This window comes from Suncus etruscus, chromosome 10 (genome assembly GCF_024139225.1).
Source record: "Suncus etruscus isolate mSunEtr1 chromosome 10, mSunEtr1.pri.cur, whole genome shotgun sequence".
NCBI classification, from domain to species: domain Eukaryota; kingdom Metazoa; phylum Chordata; class Mammalia; order Eulipotyphla; family Soricidae; genus Suncus; species Suncus etruscus.
The window spans coordinates 95,445,818-95,470,460 of NC_064857.1; the positions used below are offsets into that span (position 1 = coordinate 95,445,818).

At 43.7% G+C, this 24,643-nt stretch overlaps 1 protein-coding gene across 1 annotated transcript in view; it reads right to left on the bottom strand.

Annotated features, from left to right (window-relative positions):
• The window catches only part of CHP1 (calcineurin like EF-hand protein 1), a 61,909-nt gene extending 37,583 nt beyond the window's left edge, over window positions 1–24,326 (bottom strand). Inside the window, exons 1-2 of the mRNA XM_049781480.1 lie at window positions 24,107–24,326; window positions 10,375–10,447 (exon numbers count right to left, since the gene is read on the bottom strand). Of these exons, the coding sequence (XP_049637437.1) occupies window positions 10,375–10,447; window positions 24,107–24,173 (140 nt within the window). The 5' untranslated portion in view covers window positions 24,174–24,326. The remainder of the gene's footprint in view (window positions 1–10,374; window positions 10,448–24,106) is intronic.
• Between the last annotated feature and the right edge of the window lie 317 nt (window positions 24,327–24,643).

The window sequence follows — 24,643 nt, forward strand, 5'->3', positions numbered from 1 at the left end:
TGCACGTGGGGACCATGTTCATGGGGGAAAAATTTGTTTTAAAGTTTAAAAATATAGGGCCCGGAGAGATAGCACAGCGGTATTTGCCTTGCAAGCAGCCGATCCAGGACCAAAGGTGATTGGTTCGAATCCCGGTGTCCCATAAGGTCCCCCGTGCCTGCCAGGAGAGATTTCTGAGCAGACAGCCAGGAGTAAATCCTGAGCATTGCCGGGTGTGGCCCAAAAACCAAAAAAAAAAAAAAAAAAGTTTAAAAATATAAAGAGCTGGGAGGTTACATTAAAGTGAATATTTAAGTTACTATTCATGTATGCACATTATGTACCAATGTTTATATTCATAAGGTCATTTTTTGTTTGTTTTTGGGCCACACCCAATAGTGCTCAGGGGTCACTCCAGGTTTTAAGCTCAGAAATCGCTCTTGGCAGGCTCAGGGATCCTATGGGATGCCAGGAATCGAACCCAGGTCATCCTGGGTCAGCCGCGTGCAAGGCAAAAGCTCTAGCTCTGTGCTCTCTCTCCTGCCCCAATATTCACAAGGTCATTTCTTCAACATTTTAACTACACCATGTCAAAGCTGAGATCATTAAATTTGCATGATAAAGCAACTTGTCCAGGGTTACAAAGAAATAGCAGAACTGTAATTTAGAATTTAGAATCAAATTGGTTCTTCAAAGTTTTATTTTTTGGTTTGTTTGTTTGTTTGGCTTTTAGACCACACCTGAGATGCCAGGGGTTACTCCTGGCTCTGTACTCAGAAATTATTCCTGGCAGGCTTGGGGTAACATATGGGATGCTGAGGATCCAACTCAGGTTGATCAAGTGTAAGGCAAATGTACTACCCACTGTGGGTGGGTATGGTTCCGGCCCTATATGTTCTTTTTTTTTTTTTTTTTTTTTTTTTTGGTTTTTGGGCCACACCCGGCGGTGCTCAGGGGTTACTCCTGGCTGTCTGCTCAGAAATAGCTCCTGGCAGGCACGGGGGACCATATGGGACACCGGGATTCGAACCAACCACCTTTGGTCCTGGATCGGCTGCTTGCAAGGCAAACGCCACTGTGCTATCTCTCCGGGCCCTATGTTCTTTTTCTTAAGCAAAGCACATCTTTCTCTCCTATATTAAATGTTTCAAGAGAAAGATGCTTTCCTAAAGAACATTCAATAAATAGGTGTTGGGGGGGCCTGATAATGTGGTGCTTACAGGTCTGCAGGTCTCTATACCTGGCAACGTTCAGGGTGACCAAGTGGGGCCAGAGATCAAAACAGGGTTCTCAGACATGTTAGGAATGTGCTCTCTCCCTGGCTCTCTGTAATTTTCTTTTTTCCTTTTTTTTTTTTTTTTTGTTTGTTTGTTTTTTGGGTCACATCCAACAGTTCAGGGTTACTCAGAATCGCTCAGAAATCGCTCCTGGCAGGCTCAGGGGACTATGGGATGCCGGGATTCGAACCACCATCCTTTTGCACGCAAGGCAAACACGTTAACTCCATGCTATCTCTCCAGCTCTGCTATTTTTTTCTGAGCAAGGATGCCTTTGTTGGAAGAAAACACAGCGACGTATTTGGCAAAATAGTAACAGCTGCTGAATCTGGTTATCAGACCCATGAAAGTTCTTCCTAACATTCTTGTAACTTTTCTGTAAGTTTAAAATAATTTCCAGAAGTACTCTTAAAACATTTTTTTTTTTTGGTTTTTTTTTTTTTTTTGGTTTTTGGGCCACACCCGTTTGACGCTCAGGGGTTACTCCTGGCTATGTGCTCAGAAATCGCCCCTGGCTGGGGGGGACCATATGGGACGCCGGGGGATCGAACCTCGGTCCGTTCCTTGGCTAGCACTTGTAAGGCAGACACCTTACCTCTAGCGCCACCTTCCCGGCCCCCTCTTAAAACATTTTTAAACTACAATTTTTTACCCAACTATAAAAAATTTGTAAATCACAATGGTGTCAATCAAAAAGAAACAGCATACACAATTTCTCTCTCTCTCTCTCTCTCTCTCTCTCTCTCTCTCTCTCTCTCTCTCTCTCTCTCTCTCTCTCTCTCCCTCCCTCTCTCTCTCTCCCTCTCCCCCCCGCCCCCCCCGGTCCCCCAATATTTTTAAAACCTACAACTGAGGTGATGGTTCCCAAGGCTGAAGCAAATGCCTTGAATATTGAAGCCCTGAGATCAATCCCCACATAGCAAGTTCCTGAATATCGTGGCCAGATCCAGGAGCCTGAACATGAAGGAGTGTGGGAGTATTGGCCTCCAAACAAAATGAAAAGTTTAACTGAAATCTGATTCTTGCTTTCAAGAAGTTTGCTAAGAGACAAGATAACAGTTACTCCTCCACTGCTTTTATACTGAACTCAATGTTCTTTTATCCAAGAGAATTTCAATAATCAGTTCTTGTGGTTTAACATTCACATGATGCTCATTTAATTCAACAATCTCGGCCCGCTTGGGGCTGGAGTGGTGGCGCAAGTGGTAGAGCGTTTGCTTTGCACACACTAACCTAAGATGGACAGAGGCTCAATCTCCCTGTTATCCCATATGGTCCCCACCCACAAGGAAATCAGGAGTAATTTCTGAACGAATAGCCAGGAGTAACCGGAGAGTCACTAGATGTGGCCCAAAAAGCAAAAAAACAAAAAAACAATCTCAGCCCCACATTTAATAGCCCCACATTTCTCCACAGGAAGAAACTCAGGACACTGAGCTCTAAAACTTAGTAACTTTGGATTCTAAATCTTCTTTCATCACCAAGGGTAATGACTTTTATCAATGGATGAACTAAAGAAGCCATTCATAAGTTAACTGGGTTGCTTAAGTTGATAAAAGAGAAAATAAGCCACTAAAGTTCTGATTATTTAATTTCATGTACTAAGCACATTTCTAAAAACTTAGTAATATGTTTTATAAATAAACTCCTTGGACTAGTGAAGGGATCCTAAAAGAAAGGCAGAGAAATTAAGTGTGTAGGCATGAAACTATAAAATGACAACTTCAACAATATTATCAACTATAAGGTCTCAATTAAAAATTAATAGAGGGGGTGGGCTGGAGAGATAGATTAGCAAGGCATCTGTCTTGCATGCAGGACGATGGTTCGAATCCTGGCATCCCATATAGTCCCCCGAGCCTGCCAGGAGAGATTTCTGAGAGTGGAGCCAGGAGTAACCCCTGAGCGCTGCCGGGTGTGACCCAAAACCAAAAACAAAAAAAAATAATAGAGGGGCCGAAGTGATAGCACAATAGGTAGGGCATTTGCCTTGCATGCGGCCAACCAGAGTTTAATCCCCAGCATCCCGTATGCTACCCCAAGCCTACCAGGAATGATTTCTGAGCACAGTGCCAGGATTAGCCCATGAGAGCCACTAAGTATGGCTCAAAAACAACAACAACAACTTAAAGAATAACTGCAGCAAGTCCTTTACACACTTTTTCCCATAATAAAAACAAAGCCGGGGCCGGAGAGATAGCACAGTGGCATTTGCCTTGCAAGCAGTCGTCCCAGGACCAAAGGTGGTTGGTTCAAATCCGGGTGTCCCATATGGTCCCCCGTTCCTGCCATGAGCTATTCCTGAGCAGATAGTCAGGAGTAACCCCTGAGCACCACCGGGTGTGGCCCAAAAACCCAAAAAATAATAATAATAATAATAAAAAAATAAAATAAAATAAAAACAAAGCCTATACTATCACTAAAATGTAGCTCCTCATTTGACAGACACTGAAGACAATCACTACTCCATTCCGAGCCTGATTTTACATGGACACATACTTCAGTTTAATGTCTAACAAGCCAAGTAATTTTGGTTGAGAAAAGGCAAAGTTTAAATGTCTGACCTAGTCTGAACTCCTTAAGTCCCCACCCAAGCCAGGAGTTTCAATTAAGTTTCAATTAAGAATCAAATCATGGGGCCGCAGTAAAACGTTTGCCTTGCATGCAGAAGGACAGTGGTTCAAATCCTGGCATCCCATTTGGTCCCTCAAGCCTGCCAGGAGCAATTTCTGAATGTAGAGCCAGGAGTAGCCCCTGAGCACAGCCGGGTGTGACCCCCCCCCCAAAAAAAAAAAAAAAAAAAAAAGAATCAAGTCATAAAGCACAGCGGTAGGGTGTTTCTCTTGCATGCAGCCAACCCAGGAGGAAACCGGGTTCAATCCCTGGTATCCCATACGGTCCCCAGAGACTGCCAGGAGCGATTTCTGAGCACTGCCAGGTGTAATCCAAAATCCTCAAAAAGAAAAGAATCTGGGGCCGGAGAGATAGCATGGAGGTAAGGCGTTTGCCTTTCATGCAGGAGGTCATCGGTTCGAATCCCGGCATCCCATATGGTCCCCCGTGCCTGCCAGGAGCAATTTCTGAGCCTGGAGCCAGGAATAACCCCTGAGCACTGCCGGGTGTGACCCAAAAACCATAAAAAAAAAAAAAAAAAGAAAAGAATCTATAAGTCATAGGAGCTGGAGCAATAGCACAGTAGTAGGGCATTTGTCCTGCACCTGGCCGACCCGGGACAGACCTGGGTTCGATCCCCGGCATCCCATATGGTTCACGAGCCTGACAGGAGCGATTTCTGAGAGCAGAGCCAGGAGTAATCCCTGAGCACCACTGGGTGTGGTTCAAAGAACCAAACAGCAGCAACAAAAGGATCAAGTCATAATCAAATTGTCAATAAGAACTTACACTTTGAATTTCTATTCCCAGAATTTAGATGACCTCTATATCCTAGCTCCTTAAACTATGGGTCATGGGGTCGCGTGTCACTGAATATGGAAGTTGTAAAAAAAATTCGCAATGGGCCCGGAGAGATAGTACAGCGGCGTTTGCCTTGCAAGCAGTCGATCCAGAACCAGAGGTGGTTGGTTCGAATCCCGGTGTCCCATATGGTCCCCTGTGCCTGCCAGGAGCGATTTCTGAGCAGATAGACAGGAGTAATCCCTGAGCACCACCGGGTGTGGCCCAAAAACCAAACACCAAAAAATAAAAAACTATATATATATATATATATATATATGTATTTTTTTTTAATGTCAGTGCAATTACCAACCCCCGGAGGATCTCTTCATGTCCCTCTCCACTATTATATTCAATATCTCACAGTATATCTAGGAACAACAATTTTTTTTTATGGGGATCACATTTGCAGGGTTCAAGGCCATTCCTGAATCTGCTGAGGATCCTCTGCTAACCATATGCAATACTAGAATTGAACCAAGATGGGCAGCATACATGGCAAGGGCCTTGATCCCAGTTCCAGCTATCTCAGTCTCCTCAACAACACTATTTGGTTTTGGGTCTCACCTAGGTCTTCACTCAGGAGTCACTACTGAGGTGCTCAGGAATAGAACCCAGGTTGGCCATGTGCAAAACACGTGCTTTACCTGCTAACCTATCTCTCCAGCCCCAGCCCCTCAACAATTTTTTGAAGAAAAAGTTTATCATCAGTGGTATAAAAATCTGAGAATGGAACAACTGAACATCTGCTGGCAACCTTTGTAGTCAGGAAGTCCCCCAGAAAGGGTGGTTTGCAAGACACAGACGTGATCTGAAACTCTGTCTAATGCCTTTAGTGAGCTCAGCACCATCCCTCTACCCTGTGTGAGGCCCTTCTCCTCTGAGAGAGCCTTACAGGTGATTACCAAGTGCCCACAGCTGGTGCTCAGGTGACTCAGACATGTTGAGGACATTAAAACCTTCTGACAGGATATATTACTTATGGTAACATATTCAATGAAGGGAACAGTATCCCAGGATGTAGATTAGTGTTTAATTTCTGCACCACAAACACATAAGAAAAGTTTTCCATATTTAATAATTATAATAGGTAACTGCTGTTATTTATAATTAAGTAGACTTATAAACAATAATTGTTATTTTAAATAATAATTTCATTTTAAATAATAATAATTTTTATTTTAAATAATACCTTAAAGTATTAGTAATTCTGTTGTTTTAGTAACAGTTTTATTTCAGACAAAATGCCAATAAACACTAAATCTATTCTTTGTTAGTTTTATTCCAGGGCCTTTTAAGATAGCCTATTTGCAAAGCTGCAACGTGACTTTTGGATGAAGATGATGGTCATATATATATGTACTTTTTCTCATTCTTTGTTTTCTTCTTACTTAGCCTGGGTATAAGCAGAAAGAGTGTAGGGGAGAGAAGAGGCGAGGACAAAAGAAGAGAGGAGGGAAGGAAAGGGAGGAACAGAGAGAAATACCATCAAAACATGCAATAGGAATCATATCAACCCATATAGTATGAATATACTCATAGACAAGGGGTTGTGAGAAATTCTGGATGTCAGAAAGGAGACATAAATGTAAAGACTGGTGTGTTAGAGCGAAGGGCCTGACAAATCCAGCTGCACTGTTGAGGCCATTCTTTCCTGCCGTCTTTTTTTGCTGTGGTTGGTTTTGGGTCACACCCAGCAGCACTCAGGGGTTACTCCTGGCTCTATGCTCAGAAATCGTTCCTGGCAGGAGGACCAGGGGATCATATGGAATGCCAGGATTCGAATCACCATCCTTCTAAATGCAAGGCAAATGCCCTACCTCCATGCTATCTCTACGGCCCCCTCTTTCCTGCAGTCTTAACAGGACACCACACTTTTTGGCCTGGTAAAGGGAGTGGCATTCTCAGTTGTTAACTTAAAGACCTTCTAAAGAATGGGCCAACTTCCAGTTATGGCCAAAGGATGCCCCTCCAAGAATGCAATATCATTTACCTTCAGAGTAAAAATGGAGAACTGTTAGTAAAAATGGAGAAATCAAATGAGCCCTCTGACACAATTTCCTGTTCCACATGCTTTCCCACTATGCCTTCATCAGGTTCCCTGTGACCAGAGTCTGTCATGAAGACAGAAGATAACATACTTGTGGGGCCAGAGCAATAGTGGGTCCTGAGCCCCGCCAGAAGTGAGCCCTGAACACAGAGCTAAAAGTAAGCTAAGAGCACAGCTGGGTGTGGCCCAAAGCCAAAAATAAACAAACAACAACAAAGTCACACTTGAGTTCACTATGGATTTCAAAGCCAATAAACACCACATTAAATAGGCTGTGAAGAGGGCCCGGAGGAGATAGCACAGCGGAGTTTGCCTTGCAAGCAGCCGATCCAGAACCAAAGGTGATTGGTTCGAATCCCGGTGTCCCATATGGTCCCCCGTGCCTGCCAGTAGCTATTTCTGAGCAAACAGCCAGGAGTAACCCCTGAGCACCACCAGGTGTGGCCCAAAAACCAAAAACCAAAAACCAAAAAAAAAAAAAAAAAAAAAAAGGCTGTGAAGAAGCTTTATGACATTGAGGTGACAAAGGTCAACACCCAGACCAGACCTCACGGAGAGAAGGTGGTGTAGAGAAGGTGGTGTATATTGGCTCCTATTTATGAGGCCTTGGATGCTGCCAGAAAAAGTGCAGTTATCTAAATAGTCCACCTGGCTAATTCTGAACAGTTTTATTTTTCACCATTAAAAAAAAACCAACAACAATTTGTCCAGGTAGAACTTCAAATCAAGTGTGATGTTGGTGCCCCCAAAACTAGGGACGGGGTTGAAAAATCTGTCTTCCTGCTCCTCCTCCTCCACTTCACTCCTCCCTTCCACCTCCCTCTTCTTTCTTCCTTTTCCCTCTTCTGTTCCCTTTTCTTCTTCCCCTTTCCCTATCCTTCTTCAGGCTTCCTTTCTCTCCTCCCCCTCCTCCACTTTTCTCACTTTTCTGTCTCTCTGACCCTCCTCATTTTGGTTTTCTTTTGGCCCTGCCTAGTGGTGCTCAGGTCCTGTGTCTTGGGAATCCTACTTGCACTGGGCCCTTTGAGCTCTCTTTCTGTCTCTCTCGCTCTTCCACCCTCTCTTCCTCTTCCCACCCTCCCTCCCAAAAAGAAAAGTAAAAAAAAAAAAAAAAGAAAAGAAAATCTGTCTTTCTCCTCCCTGGCTAGAGAGACTATATATGCTGAAGTGGTGAAGTCCACCCTTCCACTCAGAGACACCTAGGAAAAACCAAGCATAAGCAAACCCATGCCAGCTTTTGACAATAAAACAGCTAGCCACCAAGGTTTAGAAGGGAAGAAAGGGAATGACTAAAGATGACAATAACTTTGGAAACAAAAATTTCTAAAAGTGCTTAATAAGTAACCCAGTAGATACTTGACACATTTTTGCATCTATAGAACCCCCCCCCCCCCAAAAAAAAAGCTACTGGGGCCGGGCGGTGGCGCTAAAGGTAAGGTGCCTGCCTTGCCTGTGCTAGCTTTGGACGGACCGCGGTTCGATCCCCCGGTGTCCCATATGGTCCCCCAAGCCAGGAGCAACTTCTGAGCACATAGCCAGGAGTAACCCCTGAGCGTTACTGGGTGTGGCCCAAAAACAAAAACAAAACAAACAAAAAAAAAGCTACTATAGACTGGAGAGATAGTAGAGTGGGAAAGGTCCATGCCTTGCACGTTGCAGATCTGAGTTTTATCCTCAGCACCATATATGATCCCCCAGTACAGCTGAGTGATTTCTGAGCATAGAGCCAAGAATGAGTCCTCAGTGCTGACAGGTGTGACACCAAAAACCACAACCAAAACACAAAAAGCTCCTATTACAAAGCAGGGAACAAAGACCAAGAAAGGTTTTTAAAAATTAAAAACGATTGTGTGGTTTGGAAAGATAACATAGTTGGTGCTTGTTTTGGCATGCAGCTGACCCAGTGAGTTTGATCCCTGACATCCCATATAGTCCCGAGTCTGCCAGGAGTGAATTCTGAGTGCAGAGCCAAAAGTATCCCAAGAGCCACTGAATGTAGCCCAAAAACAAAAACACGCGTAGTTCAGCTGCATGCAAGGTAAGTATCTCCTACATGCTATACTATCTCTTCAGCTCCTCTCCCTTCCTTTTTGTGATATTGGGATCAAACCTCATATATGCAAGTAAAATGCTCTGCCACTAAGCTATACCCTGGGCCCTTACAGAAAGCTGTTTCTAAACAAAAATTTTCCACAGTTTCTTCTTTATGATATCACTGGCACTACAAAGAAACTTAGATTCTAACTTTTCACTCTGGAAAATCAGGTTTCAGGTCACAGTGAAAAAACTGTTGAAGGAGGCCGGAGAGATAGCACTGCGGTAGGGCATTTGCTTTGCATGTGGCCAATCCAGGAAGGACCTGGTTTGATTCCTGGAATTTCATATGGTCTTCTAGTCTGCCAGGGGTGATTTCTGAGTGCAGAGCCAGGAGTGACCTCCTAAGCACCGCTGCATGTGGCCCAAAAACCAACCAATCAATTAAAAAAAAAAAGAAAAAAAAAAACTATAGAAGGGAAAGTATTTATATAATACATATATATGTATTATAATAACAACTGACTTTTTTCTTTTTTTTTCTTTTTTTTTTTTGGTTTTTGGGTCACACCCAGCTGTGCTCAGGGGTTACTTCTGGCTCTGTGCTCAGAAATCGCGCCAGCAGGCACAGGGGACCATATGATCCCATATGGTTAAACGAATCCCAGGATTCGAACCACCATCCTTCTATATGCAAGGCAAACGTCCTACCTCCATGCTATCTCTCCAGTCCCAATAACAATTGACTTTTTAAGAAATAGAATCTGCTCCAGGGAATAAAATATTGTTGGTAACTTGTAATCAGATAGCACCCAAATGAGTTCAGCCTGGAGCTGAGATGAGCAGTAAGTAAAAAGAACTCTGCTCCAGAAAGATTGAAAGTTTATCAGGTAATTTCTACTGCTGGCTGCAGAAAAGAGGACAGGGAAGAGCATTAGTTTAACTTTATGGCCAGAGGCTGAAATGACCTTTGTCAGGAGACAATGTGCTAACCCCAAGAGCCAGCAGGTTCAACAAGCAGATTCCATTGTAACCTATTTATTCTGAGGTACAATCAGGCAATTCCTTCTAGTCCTCAAGATAGTTGAGGACTTCTCTCGTTTTCATTTATACCAGACTGAGCTCAAGAAGCAAGCTTAAGACCTAATGGTTTGTAAAGGGTAGGCTTTGAGTACAGGAAACCTGATTTGACCCCAAGTACTACATGGTTGCCTGAGCACTGATGGGATCAACACCTGGGCATAAAGTCAGGAATATCCCTGAACTCTGCTATGTGTGACCTCAAACAAATATACCAAAACACAGAAGCTGAAATGTTTAGTGAAAAGGCATGGGAAAACTCATGCAGAGAGCTAAAATTCTCAAAAGTATGTTTCTAGAAAGCCTCCCAACCTAATGGAGAATCAGAATAAAGCACCAAGGACCTAATGGTAAATGCAATACCATGACTATACTTACTTCATTTCTTTGTGGATCAATACTTACTCAAAGATCAGTAAGTGTTCCCTGCTCTTCACATGTTGGATGCCTATCACATCTACCCTTATTCAGTGATCATCAGAAAATAAATTAAACGCCTACCTGAGAGTCCCGTTCTCTCCTTTGTCCAGGCTGGTGAAGCGGCTGTAGAGGCGGGTGATCTGACTGTGGGAAACTAAACAATAGAAAGTTAGTCCCAGATGGAGACGCTACCTTCCCCTCCAGGAGCCCATGGAATGTAACACAGCACTGCAGAAGACAGTTGGTGGCAGTTGGTGGCTCAACAGTTAAGAAGGGTAGAGGTGTGGGTTCGAGTCTCATAAAAACAAACAAAACAGAAGCCTTCTGGTCTCAGCTTACTGACAAATGCATCAAAGGGAGCTATTGGGGAAATATCCCAACTCTAACTTGTCTCTTGAGTGTCAAAAAGGAATACTTAAAAAAGCTAAAGAATGAGAGGGATTGGAGCAACATTACTGAGGGGAGGGCACTGGTCTTGTGAAAGGCAGACTTGGGTCTGACACTGGTTTTCCATATGATTTCTGAACTGAACTTCAGCTCACCCCTGAGTGCAGAGCCATGAGTAAGCCCTGAGCATTTTGGGTGTGGCCCAAAAACCAAAATTAAAATGATGAAAGGATCTCAAAATTAAATGAAATCACAATTAGTCAAAATAGACTTGCAGGATTGAAATCTAGATTTAATTAAGACTGAGTTACAACATCAGGCAGTTAAGAGCCAACAAAACAAAGTCAAATTTAGTTTAAAGGCAAATTGTGAAACTTTCATTTCCAGAGCTCTACCAGGCAAGGAAAGTGCACTTTGATGAAAAACACACACCAACTATGCCAAAGACATGGCTCAGTGCTGCAGAACTTCAACATGACACACATATTCTCCCTCTCTTCTCTCTCTCCTCTCTGTCTGTCTCTCCTCCTCTCCCCACCCACCCCACCCTCTTTCCTCTCCTACCTCTCGTTTCAAACAATGCAATGGAGGTAGGTAACTCATGCTGAGTAAAGATTGGGGCACATCAGACATTCATATTTTTGATACGAGTAGTGATTCCCAAAAAAAGCTTGGGCTGGCCTGGCTTGGGCTGGCAAGGCTTAGGGGCCGCTAGGACCACATCTAGTGTTTGGCACATCTGTGGAGGGGGACCCACCAGGGCTAGAATGGAGGTGCTGAAGACAGGGTATGTGGAGCCAGGAATTTAATTCAAGGTCTTACGTGCTCTGTCTACCCAGACCTTAAACGTTGTTGGGTTGGGTTTTTTTGGGGGGGCCACACCCAGCACTGCTCAGGTTACTCCTGGCTCTGCTCTCAGAAATCACTCTTGGCAGGCTCAGGAGACCATATGGGATGCTGGGGATCGAACATGGGTCCGTCCCAGGTAGGCTGCGTGCAAGGCAAATGCAAGCGCCCTATTGCTTGCTATCACTCCAGCCCTTAAACATTGTTTATTGTATTTGTTTATTTTGGAGTTTTGGGTCATTTCTTGCTATGCTCAGGGTGTATATCTGGCTCTATACTCAGGGATCACTCCTGAAGGGCTTGAGGAACCCTATGTGGTACCAAGGGAAGCACTTTACCTACTGTCCTATCTCTGGCCCTCAACATTCTGTTTATTTTATTTTATCTTTTTAATTTGGTTTATTGGGGCAGGAACAATAGTACAACAGGTAGGGTGCTTGGCTTGAATGTGGCTAACTGTATTCAAGTCCCAGATGGTCCTCTGAGCACTACCAGGACTGTCCTGAATGCAGAGCCAGCAATAAGCCCTGAGAATTGCCAATGGATGTGGGCCTCCCCCATGCCCAGTCTGGTTTATTCCAGAGCACCGAGCACCATGGATTTTTATCTGAGGACTAAAAAATCACCACAACCTTCTGTGACCACGTGACCTCCACAGGCTTCTAAGAAAAGACCAAGCAAATGAAGCCACTTAGAAAACCATCATGGGCCCGGAGAGATAGCACAGCAGTGTTTGCCTTGCAAGCAGCCGATCCAGGACCAAAGGTGGTTGGTTTGAATCCCGGTGTCCCATATGGTCCCCCGTGCCTGCCAGGAGCTATTTCTGAGCAGACAGCCAGGAATAACCCCTGAGCACCGCCAGGTGTGACCCAAAAACCAAAAAAAAAAGAAAAAGAAAACCATCATGTTATTGTCGGATGACACAAGGAAGCAATTTTGCTCCTTTTGCATTAAGTCAGATACAGTTTGACCATTAAAATGAGGTAATAACTGAAGTAAAAACTCTGAAAATGAAAACAGAGAAATATTTTAACCTCCTGGCAGACTGGAACTAGGAGAGAGGGAAAAATAAGAGTTATCAGAGGAGAAAAGACCATAGTCACAAAGGGTGTGGCCATTGTGGACCTTGTCCCAACCGGTGCCTTCTGGAACTTAACCAGGTGGCCAGAGGAATTCTGACAGTTGTCTTCCTCCCCCAAGCTGTGAAACAAAAATCAATACTCAGTCTCATAACAATGAGACAAGATGGGGACCTGAGCAAGACACTTGACTAGCAAGTGGCCAACTCTGGTAGGATCCGTGGCACCACATCTGATCCCCCAAGCCCTGCTAGGCTAGGAGTGATCCCCAAGGGAAGCACCTGGAGTAAGCACTGAGCACTAACGGGTGCAACCCGAAAAATGAAAACTAAAACAGAAAGAGTGACAAGATGACCAGGAACGATGGCAAGGGGTGGGTGGTCAAGGCGGGCTAAGAGGACAGGTCAAGTGCTGCTATTCTTTGGCATCAGGACAGGAGGCTCTGTTCGCTGAAAGGAGCACAAAGAAGAGGAAAGGGGACAGAATGATTTTGCTGCCAGGGCAGAGCCCACAGAGCCTAGGCTCTGAAGAACAACTATGGCTCTTTCGTCAGCTCGGGCTAAGGTACACTGTAAGGATTCAGGATGGCTGGATCCTAGGGGCAAGAGAGATAGCACAGCGGTAGGGCATTTGCCTTGCACACAACCGATCTAGGACAGAAGGTGGTTCGAATCCTGTCATCCCATATGGTCCCAGAACCTTCCAGGAGCGACTTCTGAGCAGAGCCAGAAGTAGCCAGAGAACCGCCGGGTATGACTCCAAAACCAAACCAAACAAACAAACAAATAATAAAATAAAATAAATAAAATAAAAGGATAGCTGGATCCGCTTTCCATTCAGTCTTACAGCTTACCAGGGAGAATGAATGAATGAGATTTGTGATCTGAACTGAGAGTCCAAGAGGAAAGTGCTCGGTCAAGTGTGTGGTGCAAGGTGAGCACTCCAAGATAGCTATCATCATTATTATCTTTACAACGAAAGCCTGAAGGCTGTGTTTTATGTGGCACTAATTAATGTCCACTTTGCTCTTTCTTCTGCTAGTCACAACTAGCAGCTCCTCAGGAATCTGCACAGTTCGGCCTGGCTCTGCCTCAGGTCTCAAAGTCTATCTGAGAATGAGAATTCTTTTTTTTTTTTAAATATAATTTTTATTTTGATCATAGTGGCTTACATATTGTTGACAATAATATTTTAGGTACATATTTACATAAAATCAGGTGGGATTCCCATCACCAATTTGTCCTCCCTACACCTCCATTTTTGTCCTACCTCCCATATCCTCTTCCCTCACTCCCAGGGCTGCTAGAATATGTGGTCCCCTCTGTACCTATCCTACTACTTAGTAGTCTTGTACCTGTTTGATCTTGGTGCCTCCCTTTTTTCCCCTTCTAACTGGGAGGCGAGAATTCTTTTTAGTTGAACAAAAAGAAATCAAAGAATGACCTACGTTTCCCAAAATATTAAAAAAATTATTCGGGGCATCAACTGTTTTCACTTCTTCATATACCACCTATTAAAAACCACTTTATATGTTACATAGTTCTAATAGTTTATTTTTCTTTCTCACTTTTTTTTTCTTGTTTACTTGTTTTGGGGGCACGGCCAGTGGTGTTCAGGGCTTATGTCTAGCTCTGTGCCCAGGGGGATCACACCTGGCAATGCTTGGGGGACCATATATGGGATCACACCTGGCAATGCTTGGGGGACCATATATGATACCAGGGATAGAAACTGAGGTCAGTTCCATGCCAAAGTAAGCATGTCATCCCTATTCTCTCTCTCTCTCTCTCTCTCTCTCTCTCTCTCTCTCTCTCTCTCTCTTCTCTCTCTCTCTCTCTCTCTCTCTCTCTCTCTCCCTCCCTCCCTCCCTCCCTCCCTCCCTCCCTCCTCTCTCCTCTCTCTGTCTGTCTCTGCCACACCCAGTGATGTTCAGAGTTACTCCTCACTCTGCATCAGGAATTACTCCTAGCGGTGCTCAGGGGACCCTTTTCAGTGCTGGGAATCAGTTCTGGGTGGCCAGTGCATGGCAAATACCCTACCTGCTGTACTATTGCTATGACCCTCAAGCTGTATTATTTATTTTACTACTGAAAATCATTTTATTACTTATTATTATTACTAGTTGGCTTTTGGGGTCACATCTGGAGGTGTTCAGGGCTAACTCCAGTTGTATGCAGGGATCACTCCTTGTGATATGGGACCCAGGGAATTGAATCAGGGTTACCATGTGGCAAGAACCCTACCTTCTGTATTATTTATTACTCCACTTCTCAAACTGTACTTTGCTTAGCTTTTATTTCTTAGAAAATAAGCCTTGCAAAACAGACAAAAGAGTACACAGTGTGATCCTAATAACCAAGTTCACCAGTCTCCCTTGCCAGTGGCAAATACAGACCCAATGCTCCAGAATGCTAGAAGTACTCCCTGAGTCAGTATATAAGTATAGCAATCTAAATTATCTCAAAACTGGAAGGACTGTTATCATCTAATCCAAACACTTCAATTAACAAATGAGTCACTGGCCAGTTTCGTAATCAATATCATGGATCTGGAAGAACTGGACCCTAAATCCTTCCAGTTTGACCTTTAAACACCCCCTAGGCCTGGGGAGACAGATGACTGATAGGCTATAGTGCATACTTTGCATGTAGGAGCTCCAGGTCTGATCTCCAGCACACTTGAAGGGATAACAGCTTTTTATCTCCCTCCAAATAATCAAAGCAGATCCCAAGTACAGAACACATCACTCATCATATTTCAGAGGGAAAAAATAAAATTATGGCTTCCTGAGTTCGTAAATTACCAATACGTTAAAAACCAAATATATTGGGGCCCGGAGAGGTAGCACAGCGGCGTTTGCCTTGCAAGCAGCCAATCCAGGACCAAAGGTGGTTGGTTCCAATCCCAGTGTCCCATATGGTCCCCTGTGCCTGCCAGAAGCTATTTCTGAGCAGACAGCCAAGAGTAACCCCAGAGCATTGCCGGGTGTGGCCCAAAAACCAAAACAAAACAAAACAAAACAAAAAAAACAAATATTTTTATGGCAGTGCAATTAGTGTATGCTCTATGACCATAAATGTCAACACCATTATAAACAGACTACTTTAATAGTAACATATATTAAAAAAAAATGTAGGGGGCCAGAGAGATAGCGAAGGTAGGGTGTTTGCCTTGCATGCAGAAGGTTCCAATCCTGGTATACCATATGGTCCCCATGCCTACCAGGGGTGATTTCTAGCGAAAAGCCAGGAGTAACCCCTGAGCGCCGCCAGGTGTGACCCAGAAAGAAAAAACAAAAACGAAATAAAATATATAAATAAGTATCCATATAAACACAAAGCAGCGGTCAGGGTCAATTGGGCTATGTCAACTTTTAATACAACTCAATATTGTCACAAATCAATATTGCCTAAATTTCACCAACTGTTACAAAGAGGTTATGTAGATAAATGAGTATGAAGAAAAGAAGATATTTAGGTGCAAAATCCAGATGACAAGAATATAAAGCAAATTCCAAAGTATACATTCAGAACAACTTTAAGAAGCAGAACCAATCTAGGCAGGACAAATTTCTAGTACAGTAAACTGTTCTAACTGGAAGGCCCTATGTCAGAAGGACATATTCTCCAAACCAGCACCATTCTTGGTAGCCAGTAGGAAGTCTTAGCAGGCAATAATTATTCTCAGAAAACACCATGCTTTTTATGACTTGGTTAAAAAAAAAAAAAAAAAAAAAAAAAGCTGTGTTTATTCTTCACTGAGGGTCAAAGAATTATTATCATCATTTATATTTTTATGGGCCACACGTGGCAGCGTTCAGGAATTGTACTTGGCTCTGTATTCAGGGATACCTCCTGGCAAGGCTTGTGGGACCATTTAGTACTAGGAATCGAATGGGGTTAGTCATTTGCCAGGAAAGTGTCCTACCACTGTACTATCACACTGGCACCCCAACTGGCCATTTTTTTAATTATAGGCTAAATAGTGGATATAGGTATATTTTGGGTCACACCTGGCTGTGCTCAGGGCTTCCTCCTGGCTCTGTATTCAGAAATTATTCTTGGTGAGCAGGAGGGAACCATCTGCATGTCCCAGATTAAACCCAGGCCAGCCACAAGGAAGGTAATCACTTCACCTGCTGTACTATCACTCTGGCCCTCTGGATAATACTTTTGAAGTATTATTTGCAAATCATTCCTAGTAGGATTGTGGTTAGAAAATGTCCCAAATCTGCAACTTTCAAAAGATTCATAAAAAATAGATAGTAACAGAGATTAGAGATAGTTCAAGGACTAGTGCATACATTCTGCATGAGGGAGACTCAGGTCCTCAAGTCCTGCTAAGAATGACTCCGAGCACCAAGCTGAGGTAGCTGCTTAGAATAGCTAAGTATGCCCTCCCACAAAACAAACAGTTATAAAGCAAAATAAAGTAAATATAGCAAAATGTTCACAACTGTTGAACTAAGATGGAAGGTATACAGATGCTTATCATACTATTTTAACTTTTCTGCCATCTATAAAGTTTTATGATGATTATTATTAAATTGTTTCTTGAGCCACACTGGACAATGGTCAGGGCTTACTCTTGGTTCTGCACTCAGAAATCACTCCCGGCGTTGCCTGGAGACCAACCATATTGGGTGCTGGGGATTGAACCTAGGTCAGCCACATGCAAGGCAAGCACACTACCTGCTCCAGCTCCATCTACATATACTATTTGTATTTTATTATACATTTTATAATAATTAGTATGCTACATCTATACATTTTGTTATTTATCAAAGCATATGCTCTATCACTGGTCTACTTTGCTGTATACTCTAATTTTTTTTCATTGTAATGTGCTGGGAGGGAAAGCATAGAGATTTCAAGTCATTTAACTCTACTGCAGCTGTAAGTGTTGCACAGACATTTTAATTTTTTTTTTTGATGGGAGACACCCAGCAATGCTGAGGGGTCACTCCTGGCTCTGCACTCAGGAATTACTCCTGGCAGTGCTCAGGACCCATAGGGGATCCTGGGAATTGAACCCTGGTCAGATACGTGAAGCAAGGACTATCTGTACTATCCAGTTTTTGTGGGTTTGTGTGCATGTATTTTAGCCTATTTTTGTGTGTGTGTTTTGTCCAATTTTTGTGGGTTTGTGTGTTTTATCTAGTTCTTGTGGGTTTGTATATGCTTTATTCAGATCTTACGGGTTTGAATACGTGTATATGTATGGTACCAGTGCCTCACAGGAGGCAAATGCTTAAGTGAGCTCTAGCCTACGTAGTGCTCGAACTTTTTTAGTTTGTTTTAGTTTGTTTTAGTTTGTTAGTTTAGTTTTAGTTTGTTTTAGTTTGTTTTAGTTTTTTGTTTTTGTTTTTTTAGTTTGTTTTAGTTTGTTTTAGTTTGTTAGTTTAGTTTTAGTTTGTTCTATTTTTTTGGGGGGAGGCAACGCTTGGGGGTTAATCCTAGCATTTAAGAATCACTTTCTGTAGCTTGCACTTTTTTTAAATTTTTTAAATTTTATGTCCTTAGAACTAGAAAAAAATACTTGACTCCTGGGGCCGGAGAGATAGCATGGAGGTAAGGCGTTTGTCTCACATGCAGAAGGACAGCAGTTCGAATCCCAGCATCCCATATGGTCCCCCTGAGCCTGCCAGGAGCAATTTCTTTTTCTTTTTTCAATATTTTTTTTATTTAATTAACATGATCATAGTTGGGTTACAGTCATAACCAGAACACCCCCTTCACCAATGTAACATTACCCCCTTCCCCTTTCCCATCCCCTGTCTGTATTCGAGGCATTCTACTACAGTTATTTGTTTTTAAGTTCAGGAAGTTGTTTTTTTTTTTTCCTTAAAGGATAAGAGTAAAAAAAAAAAAAGATAGTAAAGGTGTGATAGTGGCAATCGCTGTTGTTTGCATAGGTCCAAAAAATGGAGAAAATGGAAAAAAATCCTTGACCTGATTACAAAAAGGCCTCACCACAGAAGTTTATTGGCATAAGACAGACTCTGGGTTCCAGGCATACCAGCCCGTCCAACTCGAGTCATTCTCAAGGTCCCGGTGAAAATTTTTCACACTTAAGCTATTGTTGGTATCAGATTCTTATATTTAAAGACTCTGGATTCTGTGCATTTCTTTCATCGATGTCAGGCTGATGTGGAGCATCCTCTAGTTTCAGCATACCATTCAATGCGGAGCGATCTGCCCTGCATGCAGACTGTTGCTGAGTCGTCTGGGTGTTGGGAGCACTCTTTGGAGTAACTCAATGCCAAAGCAGTGGTAGGTCTTCCCTGGTAGAGGCTTGGATCCTGGTAATGTTATAGACAATTGTGGTTGTTTCCATAGATGGTATCCATTGTTCAGGTGTGTGTGGGCGATGCCCATTCTTCTGAGGCCTGAGCCAAATCATTATGCCAATGTTCAGGATAAAAGGCCTAATTACATTACCAAATTTGTGTTCCCATCTCTATTAGATAAGAACTTGTTTGCATATGTATTATTTTCCCATTTTAATGTGCCTATGCAAAAGAGAAGCAATGCCACAAGATATTGTTGGTGCATCTGGGGACCGACGAATAAAGTCCAACATTCCCCGTAACTTGGTACATACATGAAATCTATACAGACATACTCTTCTACTAGTATTGCTTACAAAACAGATCTCAAAGGGGGAAAATCAAACAATCAAATAACAATCCAGTAGGCAAAATTGTCACTATATGAGGATATTCGAAGAGTCATAGATGTTAAGGGAATACATCTGAGATATACAAAGAAGATACACATGACCCTCTTATGTTTTAAAAATAGTCAAGGGGGGGGGTGTTTCCGAGATACCACTTTGATCTATGATTTGGACAAGCAATGAGAGCATGGAGCCATGTCCTCCCCTTGTTGCCTGCTGAAGCTTCAGACTCCCCGAGAGGCGTTTGCTTCCTAATTGCTGGAAGTTGAAAGTTCAGCAGTCCCTTCCCAGCTCCTTGCAAGAACAAGGAAGCCTGGGGTCTCTTTTAAATTGCACCTCACCGGAGGAGGAAGGAGAGAGAAGGCTGTGGGGGGCAGCCGAGGCTGCATCTACACCTTATCTTGGCCAAAAAGCCTACAGCATAGAACCTTGCCGTGACGCGTTGCCTGCTGAAGCTTCAGACTCTACCCAAAAAATTACTGTGAAAGATATGTAATCCACCTTGGCCAAAACAAAAATCATTAGTACAGACAAATGGTTAAATGTGGGGTAACAAGAGATGGGAGTGAGGGAGTAAAGGAATAAAACGAGCGCCTGGACGGCGTTCAGATAATGACAAGCAGATGAAAATCAATGATATCCATATATTTCTCATAACCACAATGGAAAGGTTTAATAAGAAAAATACCCTGGTAAGTCCTAATGCCAGAACCTATTGTGCTGCTATTCCCACCTCACTGGCTTGCCCAGCCATGTGGCCAGGCAAAGCCCTGCCAGGAGCAATTTCTGAGCAAAGAGTCAGGAGTAACCCCTGAGCGCTGCCAGGTGTGATCCAAAAACAAAACAAAAAAAAAAAAATACTTGCCTCCTAGTCAAATACCCACTGTAAATGAGAAAAGTATAAAATACTGTTGCCTCCCTTGTTATAAAAACCTAGACATAGTTTTCATAGCCAGTACATGCAAATGGTATTGTCTCCATAAAATGATTGCTATCTTTGGTTCAAAATAATATCAGCATTATTCCAGGCAGTTTACATAATTTATCTCATTTAATCCCCAGAGAAATTCTATAAAGTACTCTGATTATTCCCACATTCAGTTAACAAAACTGAGGCTTATGGTAATCTTTACCTAGAATAACTTTCCAGACTGATTACATTTCAAATACTAGTGATATGATTGTTAATAAATATATCCTTAACTAAAATATGCCTAAATATGATCATTCATTTCAATATAAAACCTTCATATTAAATACAGTCATTTTTCTTCAACTCTGTTCTATTTTCCAAAGGTGCTTAGGAGTCGCTGGATCTCTGTCTGAAACAGGGATCAGCCACATGCAAGGGAAGTGATTTAACCCCTATACAATCTCGCTGGCCTTCCCCAAACTCTCAATGATATAAAAGAAAAAAATGGACAAATTCTACCACTCAACCCCACCCTCAGGTTATCTATTGCTTTGATTCTTTTAAATATTTTTTCCATCAGCTAAATAATACTAATAAATGCTTCTACTGAGGGATATACTAACTGGAGAAACCGATAGCTCAACTGCAGGGGGATGTAATGACTTTGTAGCAGGCTGTGACAGAAAGCTCCTGGAAGGCACCCAAAACGCCCCAGATTGATCAGCCAAATCAGATCACTTTTTGTATATATCAAGGCCCAATTCCTGAGATGGAGAGATGACTCAAGGCTTTGCAGTGCATGGAGAGAACACAAGTTGAATCCCCAGCACCGCAAGATCACCTGGGTAACCTGCTATCCTAGATGGGCTCTAGCACTGCTAGGCCAAGCAGAATTGGAATTGTGCTGGGGTCTTGGGAAGCCTCCCCAACAAAAGGCCCAATTCCTGTAAATCATGTCTCTCACTCCACCCCTCACTGCCCTCGTCCAGTTTAAACTTAGAGTTTTCTGTGAGTTCTGAATGTGGGTGCAATCTAATTCCAGCTATGTCACCATGCTAATCTTAACTTATGTAGATTTATCTTCATGTCTAGGTCGTGGGTGTATTTTATCGCCATCTTCTCTGAGTATCTACCAAAGGACTGAATCAAGACACTGCAAAACTGCAGTAAGTTGCATTGGGGCAACTGTGCAGCATGCGGGGAGCCCTGGGTTCAAATCCCTGTACCATACGCAGTGCCAGGGCAGTCCCCACCCATCCAGTATTGCCAGATGAGAATGTGGCCTTAAAACAAAACAAAACAAAACAATCACAAAAGAACTACTTTCATTAGGCTTTCTATTTCTAGTTCAACACACATTTACACTGGCTGCAGCTGAAAATTCTCCTTGGGTTTCTAGAAACTAGAAACATGTTCTTCCATGTATAGTTAGTTCTTTTTGACCACAAGTAAACCAGCAAATAACCCCAAATTCTTTAGCAATCAAGCTCTTTTTATTGGTCAAATGTAAATATAAAGCATATGGAATTGTCACTCTTTTCTATCATGAAGCAAAAACAACTTTTTCCCATTTCACTATGGCTATGTTTCTGATGAGTTCTTATTTTAAGCATGAATGTGCTGTTTGTTTGTTTGCTTTGGTTTTTTTTGGGTCACACCCAGCAGCGCTCAGGGGTTCCTCCTGGCTCTAAGCTCAGAAAATGCTCCTGGCAGGCTCAGGGAACCATATGGGATGCGGGGATTGGAACCACCATCCTTCTGCATGCAAGGCAAACATCTTACCTCCATGCTATCTCTTCAGTCCCCTGTTTATTTTATTTTTAATTAGGCCACACTGGTATTGATCCTAGCATAACACTCAGGAATCACTCCTGGCAGGCTTAGATGACATAGGGATTGAACCTGTCAGATGTATGCAAATCAAGCAACTTACCTGCTATACTATCTCTCCAAATCTAGATGGAATGTTTTAACTCTAGTATCACTTTAAATTTTTTGGGTTTTTTTTTGGTTTTTTGGGCCACACCCTATGACGCTCAGGGGTTACTCCTGGCTATGCGCTCAGAAGTTGCTCCTGGCTTCTTGGGGGACCATATGGGACGCCGGGGGATCGAACCGCGGTCCGTCCTAGGTTAGCGCAGGCAAGGCAGGCACCTTACCTCCAGCGCCACCGCCCGGCCCCGTATCACTTTAAATTTAATTAAGTTCTTATATTTATCTGAGTAGTTGCAGAGGTCATGGTACACACACACACACACACACACACACACACACACACACACACACACACTTGCTGAATCCAAATTGCCTCGGAATCAGAGCAAGTCAAAAAATGAATATAAAGATAAGCAGCTAAGTAGGTACTGCACATATCAACACTTACATTTTATCACACAGCAAAAATCATGGAAAGAACCATGCGGTAGGGGTGAACTTATATTCATTAAAAGACTTTATAGCAAGGTTGAGGGGACTTGCTAGAGACGCTGGGAGCTGCAAATGGGACAACAAATACAACAGATACCAGAAAGCAAGTTATTCACACTATTTAAGAATTCAACTAAAGGGCCTGGAGAGATAGTACAGTGGCGTTTGCCTTGCCAGCAGCCAATCCAGGACCAAAGGTGGTTGGTTCGGTGTCCCATATGGTCCCCCGTGCCTGCCAGGAGCTATTTCTGAGCAGGCAGCCAGGAGTAACCCCTGAGCACCGCCAGGTGTGGCCAAAAAACCAAAAAAAAAAAAAAAAAAAAAAGAATTCAACTAAAAGTGGATACTTGTCAGAAAGCACAGGAAAGCCAGTTAGTTCATTTCAGGCTTCCAATGTCTGAACTATAATTCTATAGTTTCCCGGCATCCTTCAAGATTACTAATATATTGGGCCACTGAGTTATCTATTGATTACTTCGTTATCATACAGATAGGATGGAGAGACCAAGATCTAATACTTAAATAAGACATTCAAATCAAAAGTGATATAAAGGGTTACTGAGAAAATAATGCATTTTTAGGGGGCACACACGGTTACTACTGTCTCTGCACTCAGGAATTACTCCTGGAGGTTCTGGGGGAGCCTATGGAGTGCTGAGGTTTGAATTCAGGCCATGTTGCTTCTTGTATTATCTCTCAGTGCCCAAGATATGTTTCCTGAGGGCTATCCAAATACAGCATGGTGTGTATGCATGCTTCTAGATTCTCAAAATCCTTTGTTCAGGTTCATTAGGAAGAAACTGGTCTACTGAAAATCAGTTCTTAGAACAATTTCACACTGAGATCTTTTGAAGCACGTCCAATTCCCATAACGATTGCACAGCAGAGTAGAAATCAATGCCTATGAAATCAGGACAGCCAAAAAGTCAAAAAACGGGTGGGGGAGGTGTCCCCGTCTTCATGCTTTTGCACCAAGCTCAGAATAAATGAATGTGCTCCTGGCAGAGCCCTGATTGGCAGGTCTTCCAAAAGCTTCTTGCAATCTTGCAGCCCCGCAAGATCTTTACACAACTTTGTGGTCTCCCACAGCTGTCAGTGGTTTTGACATTCCTCACCCCAAAAAAAGTCATGGGGAGGGATTCTGTTTGTTGGTTTTGTTTTGTTTGTTTTTTTTAAGCAGGATTCGGAGCTTTCTGCACTGAAGGACGGTGGGTTGAGGAGGAAAGAGAGAACAAGAGCTGGGGGACTGACTTTCCAGAGCAGGGGGAAGAGACAGCAGTGTGGGCGCTCTCTCAGTGCTCAGGACTCCCTTTGGGGGAGAGGACAGGGGAGCCCCAGAGAGACCAGAGGAGACCTCCAAGCCCTCATTAGTGGGCCCAGATGCCCAGGACTGCCGCCCTTTCGGGGCACCCAAGACCCCACACCTCCATCGCAGCCGTGCACCGAGATGCACCACCCCCGACCTTTGGAAAACTCAACTCACAGCCCGTCTCCTTCTTGATCTCCTCGAGCTCCTCGTCCCGCAGCAGCGTGGAGGCCCGAGACCCCATCCCGGAGCCGGCGGCTGCTCTCCCGAGCGGGGCGCAGAGGCAGAAGCAGCGGCGAGTGGGAGGGAGGGAGAGAGGGAGGGAAGGAGGGAGCGAGGGCGGGCGGGTCAGGGATCACGAAGGGAGAGGGCGCAGTTCCCACCGCGGACCTGGGAGGAGACTCGGGGGCGGCGCGCGCAGGAGGGTCGGGCCCGGACCCTGCTCAGCCAATCAGCGGAGACGCCGCGACCTACGTCACGCTCGCGTCGCCGCTCCGAATCCCCGCCCACCAGAACGCGCCTGCAGCTCCGGCGCCGGCTGGGATTGGACGAGACAGCGCAGGCCCCGCCCCCCGGAACTGGATGCCGCCGGCCTTCAAGCGGCCACGCTGAGGCGCCTTCAAAGGGCAACGCCCTCCGTCCATGCTTTGAAGGCCAGCGACCCAGCATGCTTACCGGGTACCGTATATTCCTCTCTATAAGACACTCCTGATC